The 27,416-nt window shown below is 34.8% G+C and overlaps 1 protein-coding gene across 3 annotated transcripts in view; it reads right to left on the bottom strand.

Moving 5' to 3' along the window:
- Window positions 1-336: 336 nt before the first annotated feature.
- The window catches only part of WDPCP (WD repeat containing planar cell polarity effector), a 429,599-nt gene continuing 402,519 nt past the window's right edge, over window positions 337-27,416 (bottom strand). For 2 of the 3 annotated variants that reach the window (XM_036890366.2, XM_036890367.2), the window contains exons 17-18: window positions 20,410-20,441; window positions 2,593-2,764 (exon numbers count right to left, since the gene is read on the bottom strand). In XM_036890366.2, coding sequence (XP_036746261.2) covers window positions 2,714-2,764; window positions 20,410-20,441 — 83 coding nt within the window. In that variant the 3' untranslated portion in view covers window positions 2,593-2,713. Of the gene's footprint in view, window positions 2,765-20,409; window positions 20,442-27,416 lie in introns of all 3 variants that reach the window. The other variant, XM_036890364.2, reaches the window with a different exon arrangement.

Raw genomic sequence — 27,416 nt, 5'->3', positions numbered from 1 at the left:
TACAACACAGAGAAGACAGGTAGTGATTCCGGAGCGTCTTGCTGCGTTGATAGTTGGTGGCTGTGGTGGGGTATGTGGGGGGGACTTGGTGAAGGGGGGAACCTAGTAAACATAATGTTCTTCATGTAATTGTAGATTAATGATAACAACAAAAAAGGCTGATTCTTTTTAAAATTTAGATCCAAATGGGATTTGTTCCGGTACAGAATGTGACAGGAACAAAATTTTTCAAACAGTATCTGCCACAGTACAATTTATTGAACAATCCATACTTTCCCCACTGATTTCCCAACATGTGTGTCATATATTAAATTCTTATATATAATTAGACCTATTTCTCATCTTTTCTTCTATTTCATTGATTAGCTCTATTCTAGAAGCAAACTCACTCCATTTTTGTTGCAGCTATTTTTATTGAAGTATCATTGATATGCAATCATATTGGTTTCAAGTATATAACACAGTGGTTCAACAGTTATGCATTTTATTAAATCCTTACCCTATTAGTGCAATAACTATCTTCAACACATTTATTGATTGTAAAAGCTTTTTGTGGGGTCTATAGGGTCTTCTATATATAGTGTCATTATGTCATCTACAGACAGTGACAATTTTACTTTTCCTTACCAATTTGGATGCCTTTTATTTATTTTTCTGGTTTTCTAGGACTTCTAGGACTATGTTGAGTAGAAGTGGGGACAGTGGGCATCTTTGTCTTTTTCCTGATCTTAGAGAAAAAACTATCAGCTTTTTTTGCCATTGAGTATGATATTATCTGTGTGTTTCTTATATATGGCCTTTATTGTGTTGATATATGTGCTCTCTTTGATCACTTTGTTGAGAGTTTTTAGCATGGATGGTAAAATTTGTCAAATGCTTTTTCAGCATCTATTGAGATGATCGTATGGTTTTTATTCTTCTTTCCTTTTGTGAATGTGGCATATCACATTGATTTGCAGATATTGAACCATCCTTGCATCCCTGGGATAAGTCCTACTTGATTGTGGTGACTGATATTTCTGATGTATTTTTGAACTGGTTTGCTAATATCTTGACGGTTTTTGCATCAGTGTTCATTAGGGATATTATTGCTCTGTAGTTTTCTTTCTATACAGTATTTTTTTCTTGTTTTGGTATCAGGGTGATTCTGTCTTCATAGAATAAATTTGGGTGCTTTCCTTCCTCTTCAATTTTTTGGAATAGTTTGAGTAATACAGGTATTAACTCTTCTTTAAATGTTTGGTAGAATTCACCTGTGAAGCCATCTGGTTCTGGATTTTGTTTGTTGGGAATTTTTTATTGTTAATTTGATTTCATTATTAGAAATCAGTCTGTTCAATATTTATATTTCTTCCTGGTTCAGTCTCGGAAGATTGTATGTTTCTAGGATTATTCATTTCTTCTAGGTTGTCAGTGCTGAACTTTGCTACTGATCTCTTACCTAGTTGTAAAGACAGTTGTCAAATGAACAAAAGGTATGATAGACCAGGAAATGTGGTTTATATTTTTGGTTAATGACTAGTTACTAGAAAAATTGAAGAAAATGTTGCAATCTTGACAAAGCTATATCTTCCTCAATGTAATTTTTCTTTAAAAAATTAAGTTTTGTTTACCGTGATAAAGACTAGGAATAGTAAAACAATAATTTGCAGTTAACTCTCTATCTCTTTTTAATATGACTCACATACTATGTATTACTAAAATTTCTCCAGAGCTGTAGCAGACAGAAAAATCCAATTTGAGTTAGAAATGGGGAGAAAAATCTGAAGTATAAAAGCCTGCAATCTAATTATCTTTTAGTAAGATTTAAATACATAATTTACCTCATGCAATATTTGGAAAAGATGTTGATTATTATAAACATTTACTATTACAAAACATAGCCATATGCTAATGAATGGATGTCAAGAACTGTGAGGGGTCTGAGATTGATTTTTATCTTACTTGCAAGTTAACAAGTTACCTAGCTACAGTTTGATCTTAGTAGAAGACCCGAGACTCTTGGGTCAGAGACAAAGGACAGTTTATTGTAGCAATGGTAGCTACATCATCAGGTTATTTTGGTAGAAGGCACTGATTCTCTGAACACCATTCCTACAGGGTGATGTAAAGAGAGCCAGCTAACAGTGCATACTCAGTGGGCTGTGTAAAGGATAGGAACTCTAAGCTTAAGGAACTAAATCTTTTATAAAAGGCAGCAAGAATGCCTGTCCTTTGCCCAGAGGAGACAGTTCCTATATTCCAAGGGGCAGTCAGTGCCTCATAGTAGTACTTCCACAGACCCTTGGGAAATTGTCTCCTAAAAATGGATCTGGGCTGAAACTTTTGCTTAATAAAGACTTTATTCATAATGCAAACTAATAATGTAAACAAGATCACAAAAGGGAATCTTTAAAGTACTTGAGAGAGCCAAGTTTAAATTAAAATACTTTTTGGAGCATCTTATAATGTACAATTTAAGAAACTTCCAAAATTTTACATTATTGAAAATAAGTTAGGGGCTTTTACTTAGGATGACTTTGCCGTTATACTACATGGTTTTGAAGCTAATACAACTTTACATTGAAAATATTCTGAATTTAAAACTCTTAAGTAATTCATACTGTCTTTCCTCTTTTTAATCCATACAAGATTTTAATCTGGTTCAGGCCATGACAAAGTTTAGATGTGAAGTGTGGGTTTCTTTTGTAAGTTAAAAAAAGTTTCTTATTATTTACACCAAACCGAAGTGGATCATTCTGAGAGAACCACCATCTCCAATTTCCTGAAAGTAAACAAAAATAATTAAAACCATGTTTAAGCAGACAGTAAAAAATAATTGACTTGACTTTTAATCTTTAGTATTTTTTATTTAAATATTTAAAAACTGACAAAATAAAATAGTTTAAAATGCACTGTATATATATAAACAGGAGAATTGTGTATTTATCTTACTCTTAAAATATATAGTGTTCATAAAAATTAGTGAAGAGAAACAATATATGAAGCATTAAAAGGCAAAGAAGGAATGACAGGCTGTTAGTTCAAATTTGGAAGCATCTGAAGGCTCCTACAATGAATAGTTGCAAACTGTAGGTCATCATTTATGATTCTAGCCATTTTATTTTATAATACTATATATTCTAAAAGTTCTCGTGCAGCATATATTTCTTTATTTTGGGGTTTTACTAAATATTTGATAGTAGCTCTTGAGGTAATGATTCATAGAAAAGACCATGGTTTTATTAGCTCTTTATACATTTTATGAAGCTGCAAAGAGAGACTAATAAAAACCTTATCTACTTCCCATTTCTTATTTTTTTTCACACCTCCACCACCTGCCCACCCCTATCCTAACCCCATCAAATATAAAAAAACAAGGGATTGTATGATAGGATTCTGAAATTGGAAGATGTTTAAACATAAGACTAAAGATGAGTGATATTATTTGAAAAATAATACAGTGTGGACATTTTTGAAAGTTTCAAGACAACCTACTTATAATTGAAATAGTAAAGGGCTTGAAAAGAAAAGAGAGTGAGGATAAGCCAACATCACAATTGGAGACATTTCTCTTGCTTAAAAAGTTTGTTTTAAAGTTATTCCTTAAGTTATATCTTGGAAGTTCTTTTTACTAAGAGACTTTCAGAAAGTCATTGCATTATATTGTTTTAAGTTGTCATATCTCAAAGAAAACAAGTATAGGGCTGGCAAGTGAGGGAATCATATATGTATGCATGTGCCTGTGAATCCCAATGTATACAAAATTAAAAAATGAAAACCAACCTGGAAAAACAGGTAACAAGAAGATGAGTAATTTAAGATTGCCTGGGGCTTGCATGTGTGCTGGCAAGTTCATAGCTTTTAGGTAGCTTTCAATTTAAAAACAAGAAAACATTGAAAGCACTGACATCTAAAAAAATGTAAGTTCCAACTCTTGGTTTATATGTTAATATATCAAAGTCTATTTTCTACACCACTAGAATGGCCATTAAGAAACTTGGAGTTAGCTTTTGGTCCTGCTCACTAACTGGCAGAAATCCTAGGTAAATTGTTTTATTTTCCTAATATCTGGATATAATTGTTGCTGGAAAGTCAGACTTCACATACCTAAAATGTATCATCTGGTTTGGCCATATTCTTTATGTTCTTTAGTGTCTTATGTTAGTAATTGCATTTTAAAAAGAAGAAATCATAGAATTCTCAAGGACCTTCCAGGACTTAAAAATTTTTTTTAATTTTCTTTAAAATCCATCCTATTTTTAAAAGTCTTGCTTCAGGGCATTTTCAAGGTTTCCATGCTAGCATGCTCTATGCTAAATAACCGTGACTTACACCCCTATTTACCGTAGAAGAATATTTTGATGATTAATGAAGTAATATATTTTGTATACTCAGTTATTTAATCATTATTGAAAATAAAATGTAATTGTTAAATAAAATTTGAAACACAGAAAAGTACAAAAATTTACCTATAGTTCCACCAGTCATGTAAAACTATGGTTTAATGATGTATTTGCTTCTAGTCTCTTTTTTCCACATATATGTTGTATTTTTTTAAACACAGCTGAAACCATAGTTTTTGAGTCTCATGCTCTACTGACTGTGCTAGCTGGGTAGCAATGAAATCATTTTGTTTATACAATTCTATATAGTTTTTATGTTTGGGGTTTTTTGGCCCTACTTTAAACACTCTACAGTTCTACATATCTTTATTTCTAGTGGCTAAATTTTATTCCATTAAGTACTATAGTTTTACTTAACCATTTTTATTTTGCGGGGTGGGTTAATTTATATTGTTCCTATTTTTTTTTCTCTTTTTATAAATAACTCTATGATAAGCATTCTTAGGCATGAAATTGTTCTGTGTTTTGGATATTTCCTTGGTGTAGAGCTGTAGAAATAGAATTATTGGACCAAAGCTTCTCAAATTTTAGGCCTTTGGATAAGCACTGCAGAATTGATAGTTTTGTTTGTTTTTTTCCCAGTTTGGGAGGAGGTGATTTTGTTGATAGCAGGAAGCTGTAGTTTCAACAGAGGCTGATTTTCATTTTATTATGTACTAAAATTGTGCTCACCCTTGACTGAATGGCTATATGATAATTCTTGTAATAATTTACTGCAAAAGAGTGTTTTCCCCAGTCCCTCATTTAATTTTGACATATAGTGAAGTGCATTTTCTGAGCCAAACCCTATTTCTGTTACCTAATGATCACTGATACCAGGTCACTTTCTTTTAAATGTACAAATCCTTTCATAAACAAATTCTGTAGACAAGTTAAACTTGGCTAAAAACTGCACTGTGACCTGTTCACTTAATTGAGATATCTTTTAAAAAATACACTAAGTGATCATTTCATTATTTCATGTTAGGTTTCCCCTGTGGTGTCTCACATTTCTGATTTGGTTTAACAACAGTTAAGTCCCAAAGTATATCATTTTAGAGATAGAAGAAACCTTAAAAGTTTCCAAATCTGAAATACTTTCATTTTACAGATGAGAAAACCAAGGCTTATATGGGTTAAGTGTTCTGTCCATAGTCACTCAATCAGTGGCACAGCTGGGATTAGAACTTCGTTCTTATTTCTCTGTGAAATGCTTTTTCCACTACAGTTTTTTTCACATAGTAGCAAATAACATGTGTTCTACAGGCTGCTTTCTGATTAACTCCTTTGACTGCCTATTCCTGTCATTTAAAGCTCTTATTTACAGGCATGGGAGTAGACCGCACTTGTGTGACAGGAGATGCTTTCTTGAGTAAGTTGTCCAGTTACTCAAGTTTCTCTTTTGAATATTAACTCTGCCTCTTGCATATTTGGTATCATATAGGGATTCCTTTTTAATCAAGATTCCAGAGTTGTGGTGCCTGATGTTCTCTCTAGAAAATAAAATTTAAAACTGTTTACAGTCTAGCACTCACCAAAGGTTGGCGTGAGGCTTCTAGTATTTATGAGACAGGATAATAGATGAGCTAACGGTCTAACTTTCCAACTTCCTCTCTGTTAAGTACAACATCAGAAAAGAATGTACTTTGAACACATCATCTTACTTTTATATTTAACCTGAATTCAGTTTAAATATGAATTCAGCTTAAATATAACACCCTCAGCTTAATAGAAGACTTATTATAAAACATATATGTGAATAGGATTTCTGTCTTTTTCAAAACCCTATGTGAAGACACGCTTAGTTTCTTTTTCTGTTTTCTAACACAGGCATTCTTGAATGTGAATCCAGTTTTGGAGAGATGTTTCTATTCAGATGAATTTTACATTCGCATACTTTAAAGAATTAAGTCAGTAAGTACAATAATAATGAACTATGTTTTGGAATTTACAAAATGCTTTCACATTACCTAATTTGAGAGAAGACTCCTATGATGATACTAAGTATAGTTATTCCCACTTTATAGCTTAGGACATAAGAGTATAAAGAGATGCGTGGCAGTGAAGAAGTAGTAGAATAAAACTGGAACTGAGATCTTTTGCCTATGAATCCTGTATTCATTCTGTTACACGATGATGCCTTCCAAAGTAAACCTATTTCTGTTTTTTGCCTTAGCCTTTCCAAAATTCAGAACTAAACTCAGTTTTAATTTGTTTAAAACAGCCCAGATATTTAATGACACCTCTTAAATCTGCAACTCTTCATTGACTTTTGCTTTATGTAATTTTAATTTAGATATTATATATAAAATACTTTTGTGAATTGCCCCAAATCTTTCATAAAGTAGAAAGGTCATAAATATTAAGATAAATTGGTTCATATCTATGAAGAATAATCACTGTATTATAGCTGTATTGATACTTTTGTTTTTTACTGAATGGTTTATCTAACTTCCTATTTGTGAATATGCTGATACTGACTCTCCTGTTGAGGGGATATGTTACTATCTCAACAAATATTTGGAGACGGTGTCATCCATCAAGAAGATTAATAAACTTTATGATAGTATTAATGAATACAAAAATTGCTACATTTATCACACTTTTAGAAATCACATACTTACACTTCATTTATATAAGGTGTTATTTAATAATGTGGGTAATTGTTAGTATGTAAACATTGGGGATATATACATGTATATATACTTATATGTACATACACATATATACTCTCTATCTGCACTACTCTCTCCTGTCTGGGCTCAACCCTCCTGGATGATAGTAAGAATAGAGCAATATAAGCAACCAAGTGCTTTATCTGTCATAATTCCACATCAAAAGAATGAGTTTCTAATATTTCCAAGTTCAAGATTTCTTCTAGACAGTATTCCAATGAGTAGTACAGGCAAGACAATATGGATATAGAACTACATTATTTATTCCTTACTTGTCTATGACTAGAGTCAGTGGTAGGAAGCAAGAGGTATGCTCCTAGGAACTCATTCCAATATGCAAAGTCCAACTTAGCCTCTTTAAAATTTATCTATTAAAGTTAATTGGAGAACTCAGATTTTTTCCCTGCAGCTTTTGTCATTAGCAGAAACCCATCCCAAACTCGTCCCTAGAGCTGGCTAGACCTCTAGTGGTTTTATTTCTTTTTCCTTTAATTACTTTTTTATTGTGGTGAAATAATACATAACAAAATTTACTATTTTAACTATTCATGAATTTTCTCATTCATTTTTTCTTCATTGTGGCTGACTCTTAAGATCTGTTTGAAATTGTTTTTCAAAATAGTTCTGGGGAAAATGAGCAAGAATCTTCTTAAAGTGGATAACATCCATCAGAGAGCAGACTACTAAATTGTAGAGCAACTGAGGTTAATAAGATCACTGTGAAGATGGTCTATAAATTTTAAAAGGGATGAGGAATTGGTTCAGCAGTTGTGGAATTATCTTCTTATTGAAGGGAAAAATTGTCACAGCATTTTTTTCCCACAAAGGCTAATATAAATTGTTCTTCAAATGTTATTTCAAGTTAAGACATGGCAACATAATTCTCTTTTCATGTTTTTCTGCAAAAGAGAGTATGAACATGGGAATCTGAAGGACAAACTTTTTCTTGAGAAGCTGTAAACTGGCAGTAATGTATACTATTAGAGACAAATTTAGCTACATAGTTAACAAATGTTTTGACAGCAAGTTTATTCAAAGCATCAATAAACTTTACACCTAGATCTTTTTATGTATTCCTCCAGAGGGTTTTACCCAGTGAATTGTCTTAGAATTAAAGTCCATATTCTGTTCAGGACCAAAGCTATGTCATGGTTAAAAGAAGCAGTGATTAAATAGTGTCATTTCTTACTTTAACTGTAAACTAGCTTTAGGACTGAGAAGAATATGAACTTTAAGAAAATTGCGTAAGCAAAAGTCCTCTGGAGATTGATGGAGGTGAATAGATAGATAATAATAATATGGGTATAATATATATTATATATAATACACTTATACATTTAAGATTTGTGCATTTCATTGAATGTACATTTTATGGGGGAAGGGGAAGGACTGTAAACAAATATTAAACTCTAGTTAATAATATGCATGCTAAAGTGGCTAAAGGGGTGGAGTTTATGGATGTCTGCAACTTACTTTGAACTCTGTCAAAATATAAGATGGAGTGATAGAAGGACTGGTTGATGGATAGATACATGATAAAGCAATTATTGTGAAACTGTATAGAATCCAGGTAGTGGGTATGTGGATGTTTACTGTGCAGTTCTTAAAAATTATTTGTATTTTTTGAAATTTTTCATCATAAAATGTTGGGGAAATAGTTTTAATGATATGATACCTAAATTAACATAGGTCTAGTTTGGTTCAATCAATGTTTATTGACACTCACAGTATGCCAAATGACATCACAGCTATTAGGGATATATAACAGTGAAATGACTCAGACTCTTTCAGGTGGAGGGTAGCAGGAGATGAAATTGGAAGGAACGTATAGTTAGGTAATGAAGAGTCTTATATACCATAATAATGAGCTTGAACTTTATCCTATGAGTTTAAGGCAGGGAACGATAGGTAGATCACTCCTACAACTTTGTGGAGGCTAAATTTGAGGTAGTGGTGGCAGTGGTGGGGATAAAGACAAGTAGATTAATTAGGAAGCAATATTCTAAGTGCAGATGATTAAGACCTGAATCACAGTGGTGCTAGATTTTTATATTTAGGAGCAATAATCAAGAGAATTTGATGATTGGTTTGATTAGTTGTGAGTAGGTTATAGGGAATCAAGAATGACAAATACCATATCAAAGAAGGAGAAAGTTGGGGGCTAGATGGTAAAATGATGAGATTTTAGTATTGGATATGTTATGTTTTAGACATATTAAAATGACAAGATCAGGTCCAAGATGGAGTTGCTCATGCTAAGCCCCATGTCAGCAAAACAAAACTAGGTTTCTGTGTTGGCTCTCCCAGAAAAGGAAGGCTGAAGTCAACCAGTTAGCACTTGCCTGCTAAGCACAAGTTTCCTAACCTTGCTCCTTATAAGGAAAACAACCATGCTTTAAATAATTAACAAATGCCCAGTGTAACTTCCTTGTTCCTGCTTATTTTGGTCTATAAATTCTCTTGCCTTTTACAGCCCTTTGGAGCTCCTTTCCATCTGCTAGACTGAATACTGCCTGATTCACAAATCATGAAATGAAAGGTTACTAGATCAGTAAATTGTAGAAAAATTTCCTTTAACAGATATTATCTAATCAGAAGAGATGCTTATTCATTCATTCGTTCCTTTTATTTGACAAACACTGAATACAGATTTCCATGGCTGCTGCTAATGATAAGATGGTGAGCAAAATGGATACACATATTGCCTTTAAGAAATGTAAGTCTAGTGGGAGAGATAATTAAACCAGAAGGTAAAATAAACTGATATTTGAGGTGATAGGAGAAGCGTAGGATGCTATAGAACTTCACAGAAGGGACAATTAACTCAGTCTGGCAATAGCTTGCAGGAGTAGAATACATTAGTTTGGACTGAAGGTATCAGTTAATGTCTTTCTGTTTCTGATTCCTGAGAGTTGATAAAAATATCAAAGGATAATATGAGGCCAATGCAGCTGTTCCCCTGTCTCTCCCTTTCCTTGAGGCTCCTTAATCCCTGAGACATTGAAATTAGACCGATTAATGGCCCTACAACAAAATCTTAGTACCCTTAAGAATGATGCTTAGGAGGGGGCGGAAGATGGCGGTGTGAGTAGAGCAGTGGAAATCCCCTCCCAAAACCACATATATCTATCAAAATATAACAAAGACAACCCTTCCTAGAATAAAGATGAGAGGACACAGGACAATATCCAGACCACATCCGCACCTGAGAGAACCCAGCGCCTCGCGAAGGGGATAAGATACAAGCCCCGGCCCGGCGGGAGCCGAGCGCCCCTCCCCCCAGCTCCCGGCGGGAGAAGAATAGGCAGAGCGGGAGGGAGACGGAGCACAGGGCTGCCGAACACCCAGCCCCAGCCATCTGGACCAGAGTGCAGGGCCCTGGATACTAGGAAAACAGGGCAGCAAGAACAGTGAGTGGGCACTGGAGGCAGGGTGCCGGAGGACATAAGAAAAGTGCGTGACCATTTTTTTTTTTTTGCTGTTTTGTTCTGGCGAGCGCTTTTTGGAAGTCTTAAAGGGATAGGGCTCATAATACTAGGGAAACAGGGCAGCAAGACCAGTGAGCAGATGCCTGAGGCCGACGTTGGAGAATAAAGAAAAAAGAGCGGCCACTTTTTTTTTTTTTAATTTAGATTTTTTTTTTTAATTAAAAAAATTTTTTTTTTCCTGTGGTCGTTGTTTTGTTTTGGCGGGTGCTTTTTGGAAGTCTTAAAGGGGCAGGGCGGGACACGTAATCCAGAGGTAGGGAATCCGGGGATCTCTGGGCACCCTAACCCCTGGGCTGCAGGGAGCAGGGAGGCCCCTTAGGGAGATAAATAGCCTCCAGGCCGCTCCCCCTCCAACGCAACCCCACCACTTTGGAGCGGAGGCCCGAACCAGGCCACGCCCACAGCAACAGCGGAGATAAACTCCATAGCAGCCGGGCAGGAAGGAGAAGCCCTGTCTGCACGAAGCTGGCCAGCACGAGCCACTAGAGGCCGCTGTTCTCCCAGGAGAGGAGGGCCACAAACCAACAAGAAGGGAAGTTCTTCCAGCCATCACTCGTCCCAGCTCTGCAAACTATTCCTATCACTAAGAAAAGGCAAAGCTACAGGCAGACAAAGATCACAGAGACAACACCAGAGAAGGAGGCAGACCTAACCAGTCCTCCTGACAAAGAATTCAAAATAAGAATCATAAACATGCTGACAGAGATGCAGAGAAATACGCGAGAGAAATGGGATGAAGTCCGGAGGGAGATCACAGATGCCAGAAAGGAGATCGCAGACATGAAACAAACTCTGGAAGGGTTTATAAGCAGAATGGATAGGATGCAAGAGGCCACTGATGGAATTGAAACCAGAGAACAGGAACGCATAGAAGCTGACATAGAGAGAGAGAAAAGGATCTCCAGGAATGAAACAATGTTAAGAGAACTGTGTGACCAATCCAAAAGGAACAATATCCATATTATAGGGGTTCTAGAAGAAGAAGAGAGAGGAAAAGAGATGGAAAGTATCTAAGAAGAAATAATTGCTGAAAACTTCCCCAAACTGGGGGAGGAAATAATCAAACAGACCACGGAAATACAAAGAACCCCCAACAGAAAGGATCCAAGGAGGACAACACCAAGACACATAATAATTAAAATGGCAAAGATCAAGGACAAGGAAAGAGTTTTAAAGGCAGCTAGAGAGAAAAAGGTCATCTATAAAGGAAAACCGATCAGGCTAACATCAGACTTCTCGACAGAAACCCTACAGGCCAGAAGAGAATGGCATGATATATTTAATAAAATGAAACAGAAGGGCCTTGAACCAAGGATACTGTATCCAGCACGACTATCATTCAAATATGACGGTGGGATTAAACAATTCCCAGACAAACAAAAGCTGAGGGAATTTGCTTCCCACAAACCACCTCTACAGAACATTTTACAGGGACTGCTCTAGATGGGAACACTCCTAGAAAGAGCACAGAACAAAACACCCAACATGTGAAGAATTGAGGAGGAGGAATAAGAAGGGAGAGAAGAAAAGAATCTCCAGACAGTGTATATAACAGGTCAATAAGCGAGCTAAGTTAGGCAGTAAGATACTAAAGAGGCTAACCTTGAACCTTTGGTAACCACGAATTTAAAGCCTGCAATGGCAATAAGTACATATCTTTCAATAGTCACCCTAAATGTTAATGGGCTGAATGCACCAATTAAAAGACACAGAGTAACAGAATGGATAAAAAAGCAAGATTCATCTATATGCTGCTTACAAGAAACTCACCTCAAACGCAAAGACATGTACAGACTAAAAGTCAAGGGATGGAAAAACATATTTCAGGCAAACAACAGCGAGAAGAAAGCAGGGGTTGCAGTACTAATATCAGACAAAATAGACTTCAAAACAAAGAAAGTAACAAGAGATAAAGAAGGACACTACATAATGATAAAGGGCTCAGTCCAACAAGAGGATATAACCATTCTAAATATATATGCACCAAACACAGGAGCACCAGCATATGTGAAACAAATACTAACAGAACTAAAGGGGGATATAGACTGCAATGCGTTCATTCTAGGAGACTTCAACACACCACTCACCCCAAAGGATAGATCCACTGGGCAGAAAATAAGTAAGGACACGGAAGCACTGAAAACACACTAGAACAGATGGACCTATTAGACATCTACAGAACTCTACATCCAAAAGCAACAGGATATACATTCTTCTCAAGTGCACATGGAACATTCTCCAGAATAGACCACATACTAGGCCACAAAAAGAGCCTCAGAAATTCCAAAAGATTGAAAACCTACCAAACAACTTGTCAGACCACAAAGGCATAAAACTAGAAATAAACTGTACAAGGAAAGCAAATAGGCTCACAAACACATGGAGGCTTAACAACACGCTTCTAAATAATCAATGGATCAATGACCAAATCAAAATGGAGATCCAGCAATATATGGAAACAAATGACAACAACAACACTAAGCCCCATCTTCTGTGGGACACCGCAAAAGCAGTCTTAAGAGGAAAGTGTATAGCAATCCAAGCATATTTAGAAAAGGAAGAACAATCCCAAATGAATGGTCTAATGTCACAATTATCGAAATTGGAAAAAGAAGAACAGATGAGGCCTAAGGTCAGCAGAAGGAGGGACATAATAAAGATCAGAGAAGAAATAAATAATTAAAATAAAATTGAGAAGAATAAAACAATAGCAAAAATCAATGAAACCAAGAGCTGGTTCTTCGAGAAAATAAACAAAATAGATAAGCCTCTAGCCAGACTTATTAAGAAGAAAAGAGAGTCAACACAAATCAACAGTATCAGAAATGAGAAAGGAAAAATCACGACGGACCCCACAGAAATACGAAGAATTATTAGAGAATACTACGAAAACCTATATGCTAACAAGCTGGGAAACCTAGGAGAAATGGACAACTTCCTAGAAAATTACAACCTTCCAAGACTGACCCAGAAGGAAACAGAAAATCTAAACAGACCAATTACCAGCAATGAAATTGAAGCAGTAATCAAAAAACTACCAAAGAACAAAACCCCCAGGCCAGATGGATTTACCTCGGAATTTTATCAGACATACAGGGAAGACATAATACCCATTCTCCTTAAAGTTTTCCAAGAAATAGAGGAGGAGGGGATACTCCCAAACTCATTCTATGAAGCTAACATCACCCTAATACCAAAACCAGGCAAAGACCCCACCAAATAAGAAAACTACAGACCAATATCCCTGATGAACGTAGATGCAAAAATACTCAACAAAATATTAGCAAACCGAATTCAAAAATACATCAAAAGGATCATACACCATGACCACGTGGGATTCATCTCAGGGATGCAAGGATGGTACAACACTTGAAAGTCCATCAACATCATCCACCACATCAACAAAAAGAAAGACAAAAACCACATGATCATCTCCATAGATGCTGAAAAAGCTTTTGACAAAGTTCAACATCCATTCATGATAAAAACTCTCAGCAAAATGGGAATAGAGGGCAAGTACCTCAACATAATAAAGGCCATCTATGATAAACCCACAGCCAACATTATACTGAACAGCGAGAAGCTGAAAGCATTTCCTCTGAGATCGGGAACTAGACAGGGATGCCAACTCTCTCCACTGTTATTTAACATAGTACTGGAGGTCCTAGCCACGGCAATCAGACAAAACAAAAAAATACAAGGAATCCAGATTGGTAAAGAAGTTAAACTGTCACTATTTTCAGATGACATGATACTGTAGATAAAAAACCGTAAAGACTCCACCCCAAAACTACTAGAACTGATATCGGAATACAGCAAAGTTGCAGGATACAAAATCAACACACAGAAATCTGGCTTTCGTATACACTAACAATGAACCAACAGAAAGAGAAATCAGGAAAACAACTCCATTCACAATTGCATCAAAAAAAATAAAATACCTAGGAATAAACCTAACCAAAGAAGTGAAAGACTTATACTCTGAAAACTACAAGTCACTCTTAAGAGAAATTAAAGGGGACACTAACAGACGGAAACTCATCCCATGCTCGTGGCTAGGAAGAATTAATATTGTCAAAATGGCCATCCTGCCAAAAAGCAATATACAGATTTGATGCAATCCCTATGAAACTACCAGCAACATTCTTTAATGAACTGGAACAAATAATTCAAAAATTCATATGGAAACACCAAAGACCCCAAATAGCCAAAGCAATCCTGAGAAAGAATAATAAAGTAGGGGGGATCTCACTCCCCAACTTCAAGCTCTACTATAAAGCCATAGTAATCAAGACAATTTGGTACTGGCACAAGAGCAGAGCCACAGACCAATGGAACAGACTAGAGAATCCAGATATTAACCCAGACATATATGGTCAATTAATATTTGATAAAGGAGCCATGGACATACAGTGGCGAAATGACAGTCTCTTCAACAGATGGTGCTGGCAAAACTGGACAGCTACATGTAGGATAATGAAACTGGACCATTGTCTAACCCCATATACAAAAGTAAACTCCAAATGGATCAAAGACCTGAATGTAAGTCATGAAACCATTAAACTCTTGGAAGAAAACATAGGCAAAAACCTCTTAGACATAAACATGAGTGACCTCTTCTTGAACATATCTCCCCAGGCAAGGAAAACAACAGCAAAAATGAACAAGTGGCACTATATTAAACTGAAAAGCTTCTGTACAGCAAAAGACACCATCAATAGAACAAAAAGGAACCCTACAGTATGGGAGACTATATTTGAAAATGACACATCCGATAAAGGCTTGAGGTCCAGAATATATAAAGAGCTCACACGCCTCAACAAACAAAAAACAAATAACCCAATTAAAAAATGGGCAGAGGAACTGAACAGACAGTTCTCCAAAAAAGAAATACAGATGGCCAACAGACACATGAAAAGATGCTCCACATTGCTAATTATCAGAGAAATGCAAATTAAAACTACAATGAGGTATCACCTCACACCAGTAAGGATGGCTGGCATCCAAAAGACAAACAACAACAAATGTTGGTGAGGCTGTGGAGAAAGGGGAACCCTCCTACACTGCTGATGGGAATGTAAGTTAGTTCAACCATTGTGGAAAGCAGTATTGAGGTACATCAAAATGCTCAAAACAGACTTACCATTTGACCCAGGAATTGCACTCCTAAGAATGCAGCAATCAAGTATGAGAAAGATCAGTGCACTCCTATATTTATCGCAGCACTATTTACAATAGCCAAGAATTGGAAGCAACCTAAATGTCCATTGATAGATGAATGGATAAAGAAGATGTGGTACATATACACAATGGAATACTACTCAGCCATAAGAAAAGGGCAAATCCAACCATTTGCAGCAACATGGATGGAGCTGGAGGGTATTATGCTCAGTGAAACAAGCCAAGCGGAGAAAGAGAAATACCAAATGATTTCACTTATCTGTGGAATATAAGAACAAAGGAAAAACTGAAGGAATAAAACAGCAGCAGAATCACAGAACTCAAGAATGTACTAACAGGTACCAAAGGGAAAGGGACTGGGGAGGATGGGTGGGTAGGGAGGGATAAGGGGGGGAGAAGTAGGGGGGTATTAAGATTAGCATGCATGGGGTGTAGGAGAAAAGGGAGGGCTGTACAACACAGAGAAGGCAAGTAGTGATTCTACAACATTTTGCTATGCTGATGGACAGTGACTGTAAAGGGGTTTATAGGGGGGACCTGGTATAGGGGAGAGCCTAGTAAACATAATATTTGTCATGTAAGTGTAGATTAGTGACACCAAAAAAAAAAAAAAAAAAGCAGTTCCTGTGTGGTAACCTCCAATGAGTTCTATACAAGGGTATAAAGGGCATATAAAAGTGTAGGCAAAGGGTCTGTTTGTGTTTATACAGAGGATCAAAGCCTAATTTGGCTACCCCGAGAATGAACTAAGATACAATATGAAAAAGAACTTCCAACATCAGCACTCTCGGGAAGACTCATGCCAGAAGATGATCATCAAAAAACCCCAACAAAGATCCATGCACTGCTACAGCTGTAGATGCACTCATCCCACCAGCTCCTGGACTTGCCATGGGAATGAAGAAGGAGATATCTAAGCTGGCCTGTGCATACAGTAAAACAACAAATTTGACTGGATCTATACTGTTGGAACTCAATCAAGAATTAGGAGAAGTGCAAATTGTAGCGCTCCAAAATCTTACAACTACAGACTATTTACTGTTAAAAGAACATAAGGGATGTGAACATTCCCCAGGAATGGGTTGTTTTAATTTGTCTGATTTCTCTCAGGCTGTTCAAGTTCAGTTGGATAATATCCACCATATCATAGATAAGTTTTCTCAAGTGCCTAAGGTGCCTATCTGGTTTTCTTGGTTTCACTGGAGATGGCTGGTAATTACAGGTATGCTTTGGTTATGTAACTATACTCCTATTATGTTAATGTGTGTGCGCAATTTAAGTAGTAGCTTAAAACCTATACATGCTGAAGTTACTCTACAAGAAGATATATCAAAGAAATAATCAATCTTCCCATGTTTTCTTCCGCCTGCTACTTCTATAGCTTTTCTTCTTCCTTCCTAATTACAACCCTTAAATAGAATTCGTGCCTCATATCAAATTTACCGAGTATCATAATTCTTCCAAGTGGTAAAGATACCTCAAGACAAATGCTGGGCATAGAAGCTACAGGGCATAAATATGCAAAGAAATAAAAAGTTAACCATTTCAAACAATAAGGCTTCTCTCTCACTTACCAACTTTACATTTCCCTATATGGCCCCGGAAGATGACTGGTTAGCCAGAGACGGATAAGATTCCTCAAGGGAGGAACAACCTAAGACAGGCACAGTCGCAGGGTGGTCATCAGGTGAGAAATTGGGGATCAACAGAGGTGAGGCTTAGAACCTCACCCCCCCTGTTCTGAGAGAAATCTTCTGCATACGTGGATGTTTTATTGCCCTTGTCTAGCTTGGATTAACACATAGTCTACAGGCACACACCTGATCATCTACATTTGCTCTCTTACAACACTAAAACTATGTTTTCTACCTTTATCTTGTATCTACTTACCACTTCAGCATTTTATTAAAAATAATAATAATAAAGAGAGAAATGTGGTATCCACATATAAATCAAGTATAAAAATCAAATGAGTATTCATATTTGAACTGACTGTTCATAGTTCATAATGCATAAGCAAAACCGAAAGTTTCTGTGATGACTGCCCTTGTACTGTTCACTATGTAACTTATTCACTATGTGAGAATTTGTTCTCCATGTAAGAACTTGTTTGTTATGCCTCAGAAGATTGGAGACTGACGAAAATTAGGCAAAATTGGATTAATGATTGTTCATTGAGCATTGACTTCTCTATACAGAATTTTATTGTTGTTAACAACCATTTGATCAATAAATATGAGAGATGCCCTCACAAAAAAAAATAAAAATAAAAAATAAAAAGTATGCACTTCCAATGGTAAAATAAATAAGTAACTAGGATGTAATGTATAGCATAAGGAATATAGTCAAGATATTGTAACAGCTTGGTAAGGTGATAGCTGGTACCTAGAATTGTCATGTATATAAATGTTGAATCACTATGTTGTACACCTGAAACTAATGTAATGTAATACTGTGTGTCAACTACCCTTCAATAAAAAATAATTATCTACAAAAAAAAAAAAAGACAAGCAAGGGAATGATCAACACATAATTTAGCATTGCGAGAGTAGGTGGAGGGGAAGGAATGTAATTCGTGGGGAGGATTCAGTTCCTGGTGCTGGCAACGTTACAAAATACTGCTAATGTTATTGGTTATCTCTGAATGGTGAAATAAGAGGTGATTTTTAATTTTCTTATTTTTTGGCTTCCTGCATTTCTGTATGTGTGGTTTTTAGATAATGTTGTGTGTGGGGTTTCTCTAGAGCAATGTTTCTCAACTGGTGGCAATTTTGCCACCCCTCCCCAAAGGAAACATTTAGCAATCTCTGGAGACACTATTTGGTGAGGCCAGGGATGCTATTATACATCCCAAAATGTACAGGACAGCCCCCCAAATGAAGAATTATTCAGCCCGAAATGTCAGTTGCTGTGAGGTTGAGAACCCCTGGTCTAGAGCCACACTGTGTTTGAATTTCACCTGTACACCTGACAGGCTGTATGTGTGTGGGGAGGTTACTTAATCTCTGTGTTTCCTTGTCTATGAAATGGGCTGATTATACTATCCACCTTACAAGATTGTTGTGAGAATTAAAACATTTAAAGTACTGAGACCAGTTCCAATCATATAATAAATACTTGATAAATACTAGCTTTAATTATTTTATTTTAAAAGTTTAATTTTTTGTTGAATATATTCAATTGATTGAAGTTGTTAGTTGATAGAGAGAAGCATGTTGAAAAGTAGCTCTTACATTAAAAGAAAATTATACAAAAACACAAAACCCTACTTTAAAATGTGGCATATAAGAATTTTGAATGAGAAAGACCTTTGTAAGCAATAATGACATGCTATTATAATCTGTATCTTCTCCATACTTAATCAAAATTCCCAAACAAGAAACCGGAGGGTTGAACATAAGCTGTGTATGAATTAGTGCTAATCTGATTTTAAACCACAAATATCTGAACTCAAAGAATTGTGGCCTAATAATTAGTTTCTGATAACCATTCTATATTTTAGTACACAAACTGATGTTTCTATTATTCTGCATAACAACCTTTCCAGAAAGATCCTTGGGAAGTCAATATCTTGACTGGATCTCATGTAAACTTGGGTGTCTAAGTGGATGTGTCTGTTAAGTTTTGACAAGATGCAATTTTTTTTTGATGTATCAAGTGTTCTAAAAAATAAGCTATTTAAAAATATATAAAATTTATAGTGAAGTTTCTTTAAGCTTTAGCAAATTCAGTGCAATTTATTATGCATGTACATTCAACTGTAACATGGAGTATTTCCCTCTAAGCAAGTCAAGAATTTAAAATGTTTTTTAAAAATTTCAAAATTTGTATGTCCACAAAGAAGTAGGTTGAATCAATGATGTTAAATAATTACTATCATTAGTATAGTTCCATGTAATTAACAAAATTCTACCATATACATGGTCACAATAGAGCTTCATAAAAATCCTGTGGGGTATGTGAAATTATCTCTATTTTATAGATGAAGAAGTTAAGGCTTACAGAGATAAATTGTTTTTCCAGAGTTGTAATGCTAACAGCTATGAAGCTATCATTCAGTCACAGGTCTCATAATGAATCAGTTACCATGATAATCCACTGTGGGCTTCTAATAAAATTATGAGGCTTTCTCTGACTTACATCTAAGCTTTTTGAAATTAGTATAACAGGACATCGTTATCTCCTCTTAGAGTGAACTTAGATGGGATGTTAGCAGCAGGATATGGAGAAGGATCCCACAGCATTATTTGTAAAAATTACACACAAATGTAATAAGAATGAATATAACTTTGCTATTATCTTTAAACTTTTGATTTGTGTAATTTCAAACATATACCAAAATAGAATGGTATATGTAAACTGGTGTTATCCATCATCCACCTTCATCAGTTATAAACTTATGGTGACCTTAATTTACCTATATCCCTCCTTTCTCCCCACAGTGTTATTTTGAAGCACATTCCAATACATAATTCCATTTGTACATATTCCATTATTTATAATTTTATTTTTCAAAAATAACTGTTTTAATAATTATTATAACTTTGAGATACTGTAAAGATGAATATATTTCTAGATAGACATTTCTAGTTAATATATACCAGTAGGCAGCTTTTCTTGAATTGAGAATAACCACATACAGTATGCTCCTCTTTTTAAATTTAAATGTCTAATAATAAACAGTAAGAGAAAGTATTTTACCTGTCCTATGCAGTCCTCTCTCATCCTTCCTTCTAAAATAAAAGATCACAAATTAGTTATCTTAAAAATCTAATAAAGGATCTTAACAAAAATTAACAGAACTTTTTAATATTCTTATTAAAAAGAGAAATAAAGTAACCATAACTTAAATTAAGATAATGAAAACTCTAGGGAACACAATAACCAAATTTCAAAATAGTATGAAAATACTAGTGTCATATATACATGTTATGTCTAATACCTGCACTGAAATCAAATGAATAGAGTATGCCTATGCTGTTCTGTTCTGAAAGGGATGGCTTTAAACTTTGCATGGCAAATAAATTTCATCTAAGAACTAATTCTGGTGATTAGTGGTGGTTACCTAGGGAACTGTGTTGACAAGTTTTACAAGGTCTTTTTTTTTTTTAACTCAAGGAGAAAGAATACTCATTTCATTAATGGGTTATTTGCTCTCATAGGAACACTATACTTGCTGGCCAAGGCAAAATGATGTTTTTAAAAGAGGCATCCTTACTTAAATTTATATGCCATTAGGCTGAGAGAAAATAAATTTTATTACTGCCACAATCAAATTAGATCAGATCTCTTTACTGATGGATATTAGGTAGACATTTACACATTCTCATCCTTGAAACAATAATTGTGTGTAATTGGAGGTATTTAAAAGTTCCAAGTATGTTTCTATTATAGCATTTAATGGACCCATGTATATACCACTCATTTGGCACTACACTTATGTTAACTTTTATATATTTCCAATAAGATTATACATTTTCTAAAGTTTATTGGCAGCAGCTTATTCCTCCTTGTAGTCCTAGCACCAAGAAATGCCTTGATGATGATTATCTTTCTATACAAATACATGTTACTTGTCCTCATTAATTCTAAATTACTTGCTACTTTGGAGTATTTTTGTAGAGACTGGGATGTTTAGCTACATAGTTAAAACTTTATTACATTTCTAATGTCGAAGGTGAAATCTGGGTTGTAATGCTTTCATAGGTTAACTGAATTTTTTTTTAGACTTGCAGTTAAAAAAAAATTTCTGACAGCATTTGTGTTTAGCTCAATATTTCCAGAGTATTTCAATATGTAATCAATACAAAAAATTATGAAAATGTTTTCTATTCTTCTAAATCTTCAAAATCTGGTGTGTTCATTATATTACAGCACATTTCAATGACGACTAGCCACATTTCAAGTACTCACTAGCCATTATGTGGCTAGTGGCCGTGCAACTGGATAGTACAAGTACAGATCTGAATTAATTTGTCACCTAAGTTAATTGATCATTTACTAGGCAAAGCAGAAGGGATCTAACCTAAGCTGGTGAAATGATTGTTTCTTTCGGACTCTGGGGAGTTTACAATTTATCCTAAAATAGGCATCATCTCCTTTGGTGTGACAACTGAATTTTTTAAAGTAAAGGTTTGGCGTTATCCTTGGGTAGATAAAAGTTTAAATCTTACAGTAAGATGGTCAGTTATTCTCTTCTGGAAGATTTCTAGGAGTATAAAATTAACAGTCTCTCTCCGAAGCTGGTTCAACGTTTTGTCTTCCCAGTAGCAATAAATTATTCTTATGACTAAACAAAACTAAATATAAACTACCTTGTTTTAATTTATGTTTTTAAAAGTCTTCCACAGATCATAAAAACAGCCCAGGCTACTTTGTGTAGTTTTCAGTAGTTAATTGTTATCCCTATAATCTTGACATTTTTTAGCTAAACAACTTTACTTTTCAAAACTTTAAATGGAAATAAGTTTCACCACATTAGTCATTGTCAGTCTTCCTTGAATCCAGGCCAATTTTTTCATAAAGGAAAATTAACTTCCATTTCAGAATTGTTAAGATCTGTGATGTAGATTCTGGATGGACACCTAGAGATTGGTGTGATGAAATGACTGCTTCTGAGTCTGGTATGTTACAGTCTTTTAAAAATATATCACTTATATTTACTTTTTTCATAAAAGCCAGTGGTACTACTTTATTTAGTTTCTTGTCTATATGATAGTTCCATCTCATATTTGTCTTAGTCTAGATGATGGTCACACTATGTAAAGAGCCTCATAGTAAATATTTTAGGCTTTGAAGGCCAAGAGGCAAAATTGAAGATATTATGTAAGAGATTAAATACTTATATAACAAGAGAGAAAATTTCTATGAATTTTTAGTTGACATAATTAAAACTGTAATGATAATTGAGTACTATTTTAATAATTGAAATATATTTGATATATGATATTGGTTTCAGATGTACAACTCAGTGATTCAACAATTATATATATTATTAAATGCTCACCATGATAAGTATAGTTGCCATCCATCAACATACAAAGGTATTACAATATGATTGACAATATTCCCTATGCTGTACTTTCATCCCTTTAACTTATTTTATAAATAGAAGTTTGTACCTCTTTATCTCCTTCACCTATGCTCCTTTCCCCCTTTCTATGGCTACCACCAGTCTGTTTTGTGTCTATTTCTGTTTTGTTTATTCATTTTACTTTTTAGATTCCAAATATAGGTAATATCATACAGTATTTGTCTTTCTCTGACTTACTTAGCAAGATACCTGCTAGGTCTATCCATGTTGTTGTAAATAGCAAGATTTCCTTCTTTTTATGGCTGAGTAATATTTCATGGTGTATAAGTACTTCATTTTCCTTACCCATTCATCTGTCAGTGGACTTAGGTTGCTTCCTTATCTTGACTACTGTAAATAATGCTGCAGTAAACATAAGGGTGCACCTATCTTTTAGAATTAGTGATTTTGTTTTCTTTGGGTAAGTTCCTAGAAGTGAAGTTACTGGGTCATATGTTATTTTTATTTTTAGTTTTTTGAGAAAAAACTGCTTTCCATAGTGGCTGTACCTCTTTACATTCCCATAATTGAATATATTAAAAAAAATTTTTGTGTGTGATACACATCTAATGGAATGGGGGGATAGCATTTCATTTAATTGGTGTTCAAAGTTAGCACGCTCTCTCACCAAACTCATCTGCAGGTGTTCATCTGTTAACGCTCATCTCTAATGAGATTTTATGTATTTCACTTTCAAAAATGCCCTTTCAAATGGATAAGTACTACCAAATAGTGATATTAGTCCATGTGCAGCATCTTATTTTACAGATTCTGTTATATTCTTCTCTTGATGTGTGCCTTTTATATGTCATTACATTGCAGATTTATCACTTCCAATTACAGGTGTTAGGAGGAAGCCCCCCAATTGCATCGTTAATGGATTTTGAAGTATGGAAATTTCCTTTGTATTTGCATTCAGGTCCAAAAAAACATTGCTGGAGTTAAGGAGATAAGTTGTTCAACTTTTCTGGGACTAAGCAGTTTTCCAGGATTTGGGACTTTCAAAGGGCTAAAAATGGGACAGTTCTTTACCCTAGCTGGAATTTAGTTTAAGAGCAAAAAATATATCTACTTCAAATATGTGTGAGAATAAGATCTCATTTCTTGCTTTAACTTTTGACAACACAACTTGACAATTCTTGTGATTCAAACAACATTAATTAATGTGGAAATGTAAAAATGTCACACATAACTGTTCTGTCTTGCAATTTTAGATTGAATTCATTGGCAAACGTTATCAAGTTTGTAGCATAAGCTAATTTCCAGAACCCTTCAGTTTGATAATAGTTGTCAATGCTGTTTCTTCTCATTCAGAAAAATTTCAGGCTCAGCACTGAGCTAAGAGTCATGGTAAAATTCTACCACTGCCAAGTTTTTTAACTTATGCACGGTAGAGCACGTCAGGATATTCAGCTTCAATTTGACAATAATTCATGAAACTAACTGGTTAAAACCAAGAAGAGTGAAGTTCACCTTTGACACTACTGTTTCAGTAACACATGATACAGTAAAATATTTTCTTCAGGGTACCTGCTGACCAAATAATAAATAAAATGAACAACCATAAAATTAAAATACTTTAAATTTTTGTAAGATTTGTAAATTTGTCTTTTTCTCCTCCACATATATCATCATCATTAGTTGTAACACATCTTAGTAGATTCCACTTTAGATTGTACTGAATTAGTGTTATCTCAACTTCTTGGAAGATATTCTTGCTTGAAGTTTCACACAAACTATTAATGGAGGCTAATTCTTCAGAACTCCAAACTTGGCATTAACTCCTCAAACAAAAAACAGTAACTGAGCAGCATCCAAACATCTGTTGACCAAAGAAAAGACCTTGAAATTTTGCTTGTGGTTTGCTTTGCTTTTTGCTGTATTTAAAATTCAACCATTAATGTTGCTCTCAACGTCCTCAAATTTTTGAGCAACTATACTTGCCAAATGGCCAGTAGTCTTACACAGGTATTTTTATTGAAGTGTAGTTGGCATACAGTCTTATATTGGTTTTAAGTATATAACACAGTGGTTCAACAGTTATCACATTATTAAATTATAACCCCCAGTAGTGAAGTTACTATCTGTTAATGTAGAAAGATGTTACAGAATCATTGGCTATATTCTCTATGCTGTATTACCATCCCTGTGACTAACTTACATTATGATTGAGAATTTTTGGTCTTTTTATCCTTCACACCCTCCCCATCCACCCACTGCAACCCCTCCCCATGGTACCCAGCAGTCATTTCTCATTGTCTGTGATAGACAGGTGTATTTCCTCAGGATACATTTCTTCAGCTGCTATAATGAAACATGATTTAATTAACTTACCATCAGTAAATGGCTTTCCTCATTTGGTTAACAAATAAGCCGCTCAGAAACTTACTTTGATTGTAGCCTCATGTTCATTTTTAATTTTTGTAAAGAAATTCTCTTACAATGAGACACTGTATTTTAAATTTCCTAATTTTTCTAACCATTGCTTGCCTGTGGGCAGGGGATATTGTGATGAGTCCTTTGTATTGTAATGTTGATGTATTTTGGATTCCTTTGAGCATAGCTATAGTCTCACTGCATAATAAACACATTGCTTTGCCATCTAATTGGACAACAGAACAATTTACACTCTACTGCGCCTTAAACGCATGACATTTGAAGTTCAACTTTTTTGTTTTGATATAATGAGCATGCATTGCTAATAAAAATAAAAAGTTGTGGTATGGCAATATGCATGGCACTCGAAATGCTGTGGATTTATAACTGTATCACTGCGGTTTGCAGTGTGCCAAGCATCTGTGCAGAGCACTACTCAATTCTGCAATTGTAGCATGAAAACAACCATAAACCATATGTAAAAGAATGAGAATGGCCGTGCTCCAATAAAACTTTATTTATAGACATGGAAATTGAATTTCATATAATTTCCATGTGTCATGAATTATTGTTCTTTGATTTTTTTCCAAACCATTTAAAAATGTAAAACCATTCTAGCTTATTATAGGCTATACAAAAGTGGAAGTCAGGACTTGGCCCATGGTTATACTCTGTGAATATCTAGATAGCCTTTGTCCAAACTATGGTAATGCTACTCCTATTTTTTTAACCCTTATATTCACTTCTATCAACTTTCCACTTTCTATGTCATTTCAAAATTTATTTCTATTTCAATAAATTAACCGAGTGATAGTTATTCTTTAAATCGGGGATAGGTAAATTTACCATAGCACCTCAGACACTTAGCAGAATGCCTGGCACAGTATAAATGCTCAATGATTGTTTCTTTTACTATTGACATTCTTACTGAGCATTGGCCCCTTGTAGAGAGCTGAATAAAATTAAAACATATATTCAGCTTGTTTTTGAATATAGGACACAATCAAAAGCATTTTAAAATCAGGATATGCAGGTTATACCTGCAAGTTATTATGCGGACTGTGATAAAAATAAATTAAATTGATATGAGAACTGCTTTCCAGGAAAGTCTTGCCTGTTTGTATCCTGGTCTTAGTTTTGTAGGAAGGATGCTACATTATTGGATATTTCTTTCAGTATCTGACCAAGACAGTTGCCAGTGTTAAGCTGATCACAGAGATGCTTTTTTAAAAAATTTGTGATTTATTAGCCACCATCCTAAGTCTTTTACAGTGCATATCCATTGGTTTATCTGACTTGAACATATACAGTGTTTCTGTTATTTAATCACAAATTTATTACATTGGCTTCCTCCAAAATTCAATAAGGAGTTTCTTTTAGACCAGTGTTACTCAAAGTGTGGGATGAAGACCATAACTGATATGAAAACTGGTTATTGTTGGTATCTGAACCGTTTATTTGTGATGACAAAAAAAAAGAAAAACACGAGAAAAGGCAATTAGAAACTTTTATGATAGTAAACAGGATAATTTTGCATATGTTTAATCCAATAAATATTTGGACATGTATTTTTATTTTTCAAATTTTAATAATACTTAAAATTTTTTTAACCTAACGGACGTAAAAGTTTTAAATGTACAACATAATGATTATATATATTATATAATGATATGGTCACAATGTTTAACATCCATCACTACACAGTCAAAATTTTTTTCTTATAAGAACTTTAAATATTTACTCTTAATTTTCAAGTACACAATGCAGTCTTATTGACTGTAGTCACCATGCTGTACATTATATCCCCATGAATTACTTTGTAAGTGGAAGTGTGTATCTTTTGACCACCTTCACCCATTTTGTCCACCCCCCACCCTCCACCTTTGGCAACCACCAATCTGTTCTCTTTATCTATGAGCTCATTTTAATTTTATTTAAGATTCTACATATAAGTGACATCATAAGGTATTTATTTTACTCTGACTTATGTCATTTAGCGTGATGCCCTCAAGATCTATATATACTGTCTCAACTGGCAGGATTTCCTTCATTTTTATGACTGAATAATATTCCATTGTATATATGGACACCATATTTTCCATATCCATTCATTCACTGACAGGCACATAGGTTATTTCCACTATGTAAATAATGCTGCAATGAACATGGGGATGCAGATGTCTTTTTTAGTTAGTGTTTTAATTTTCTTCAGGTAAGTACCCAGAAGTGGAACTACTGGATCATGTGGTAGTTCTAGTTT

This window comes from Manis pentadactyla, chromosome 2, assembly GCF_030020395.1.
Source record: "Manis pentadactyla isolate mManPen7 chromosome 2, mManPen7.hap1, whole genome shotgun sequence".
NCBI classification, from domain to species: domain Eukaryota; kingdom Metazoa; phylum Chordata; class Mammalia; order Pholidota; family Manidae; genus Manis; species Manis pentadactyla.
This window is presented reverse-complemented; position numbering and strand designations above follow the sequence as displayed.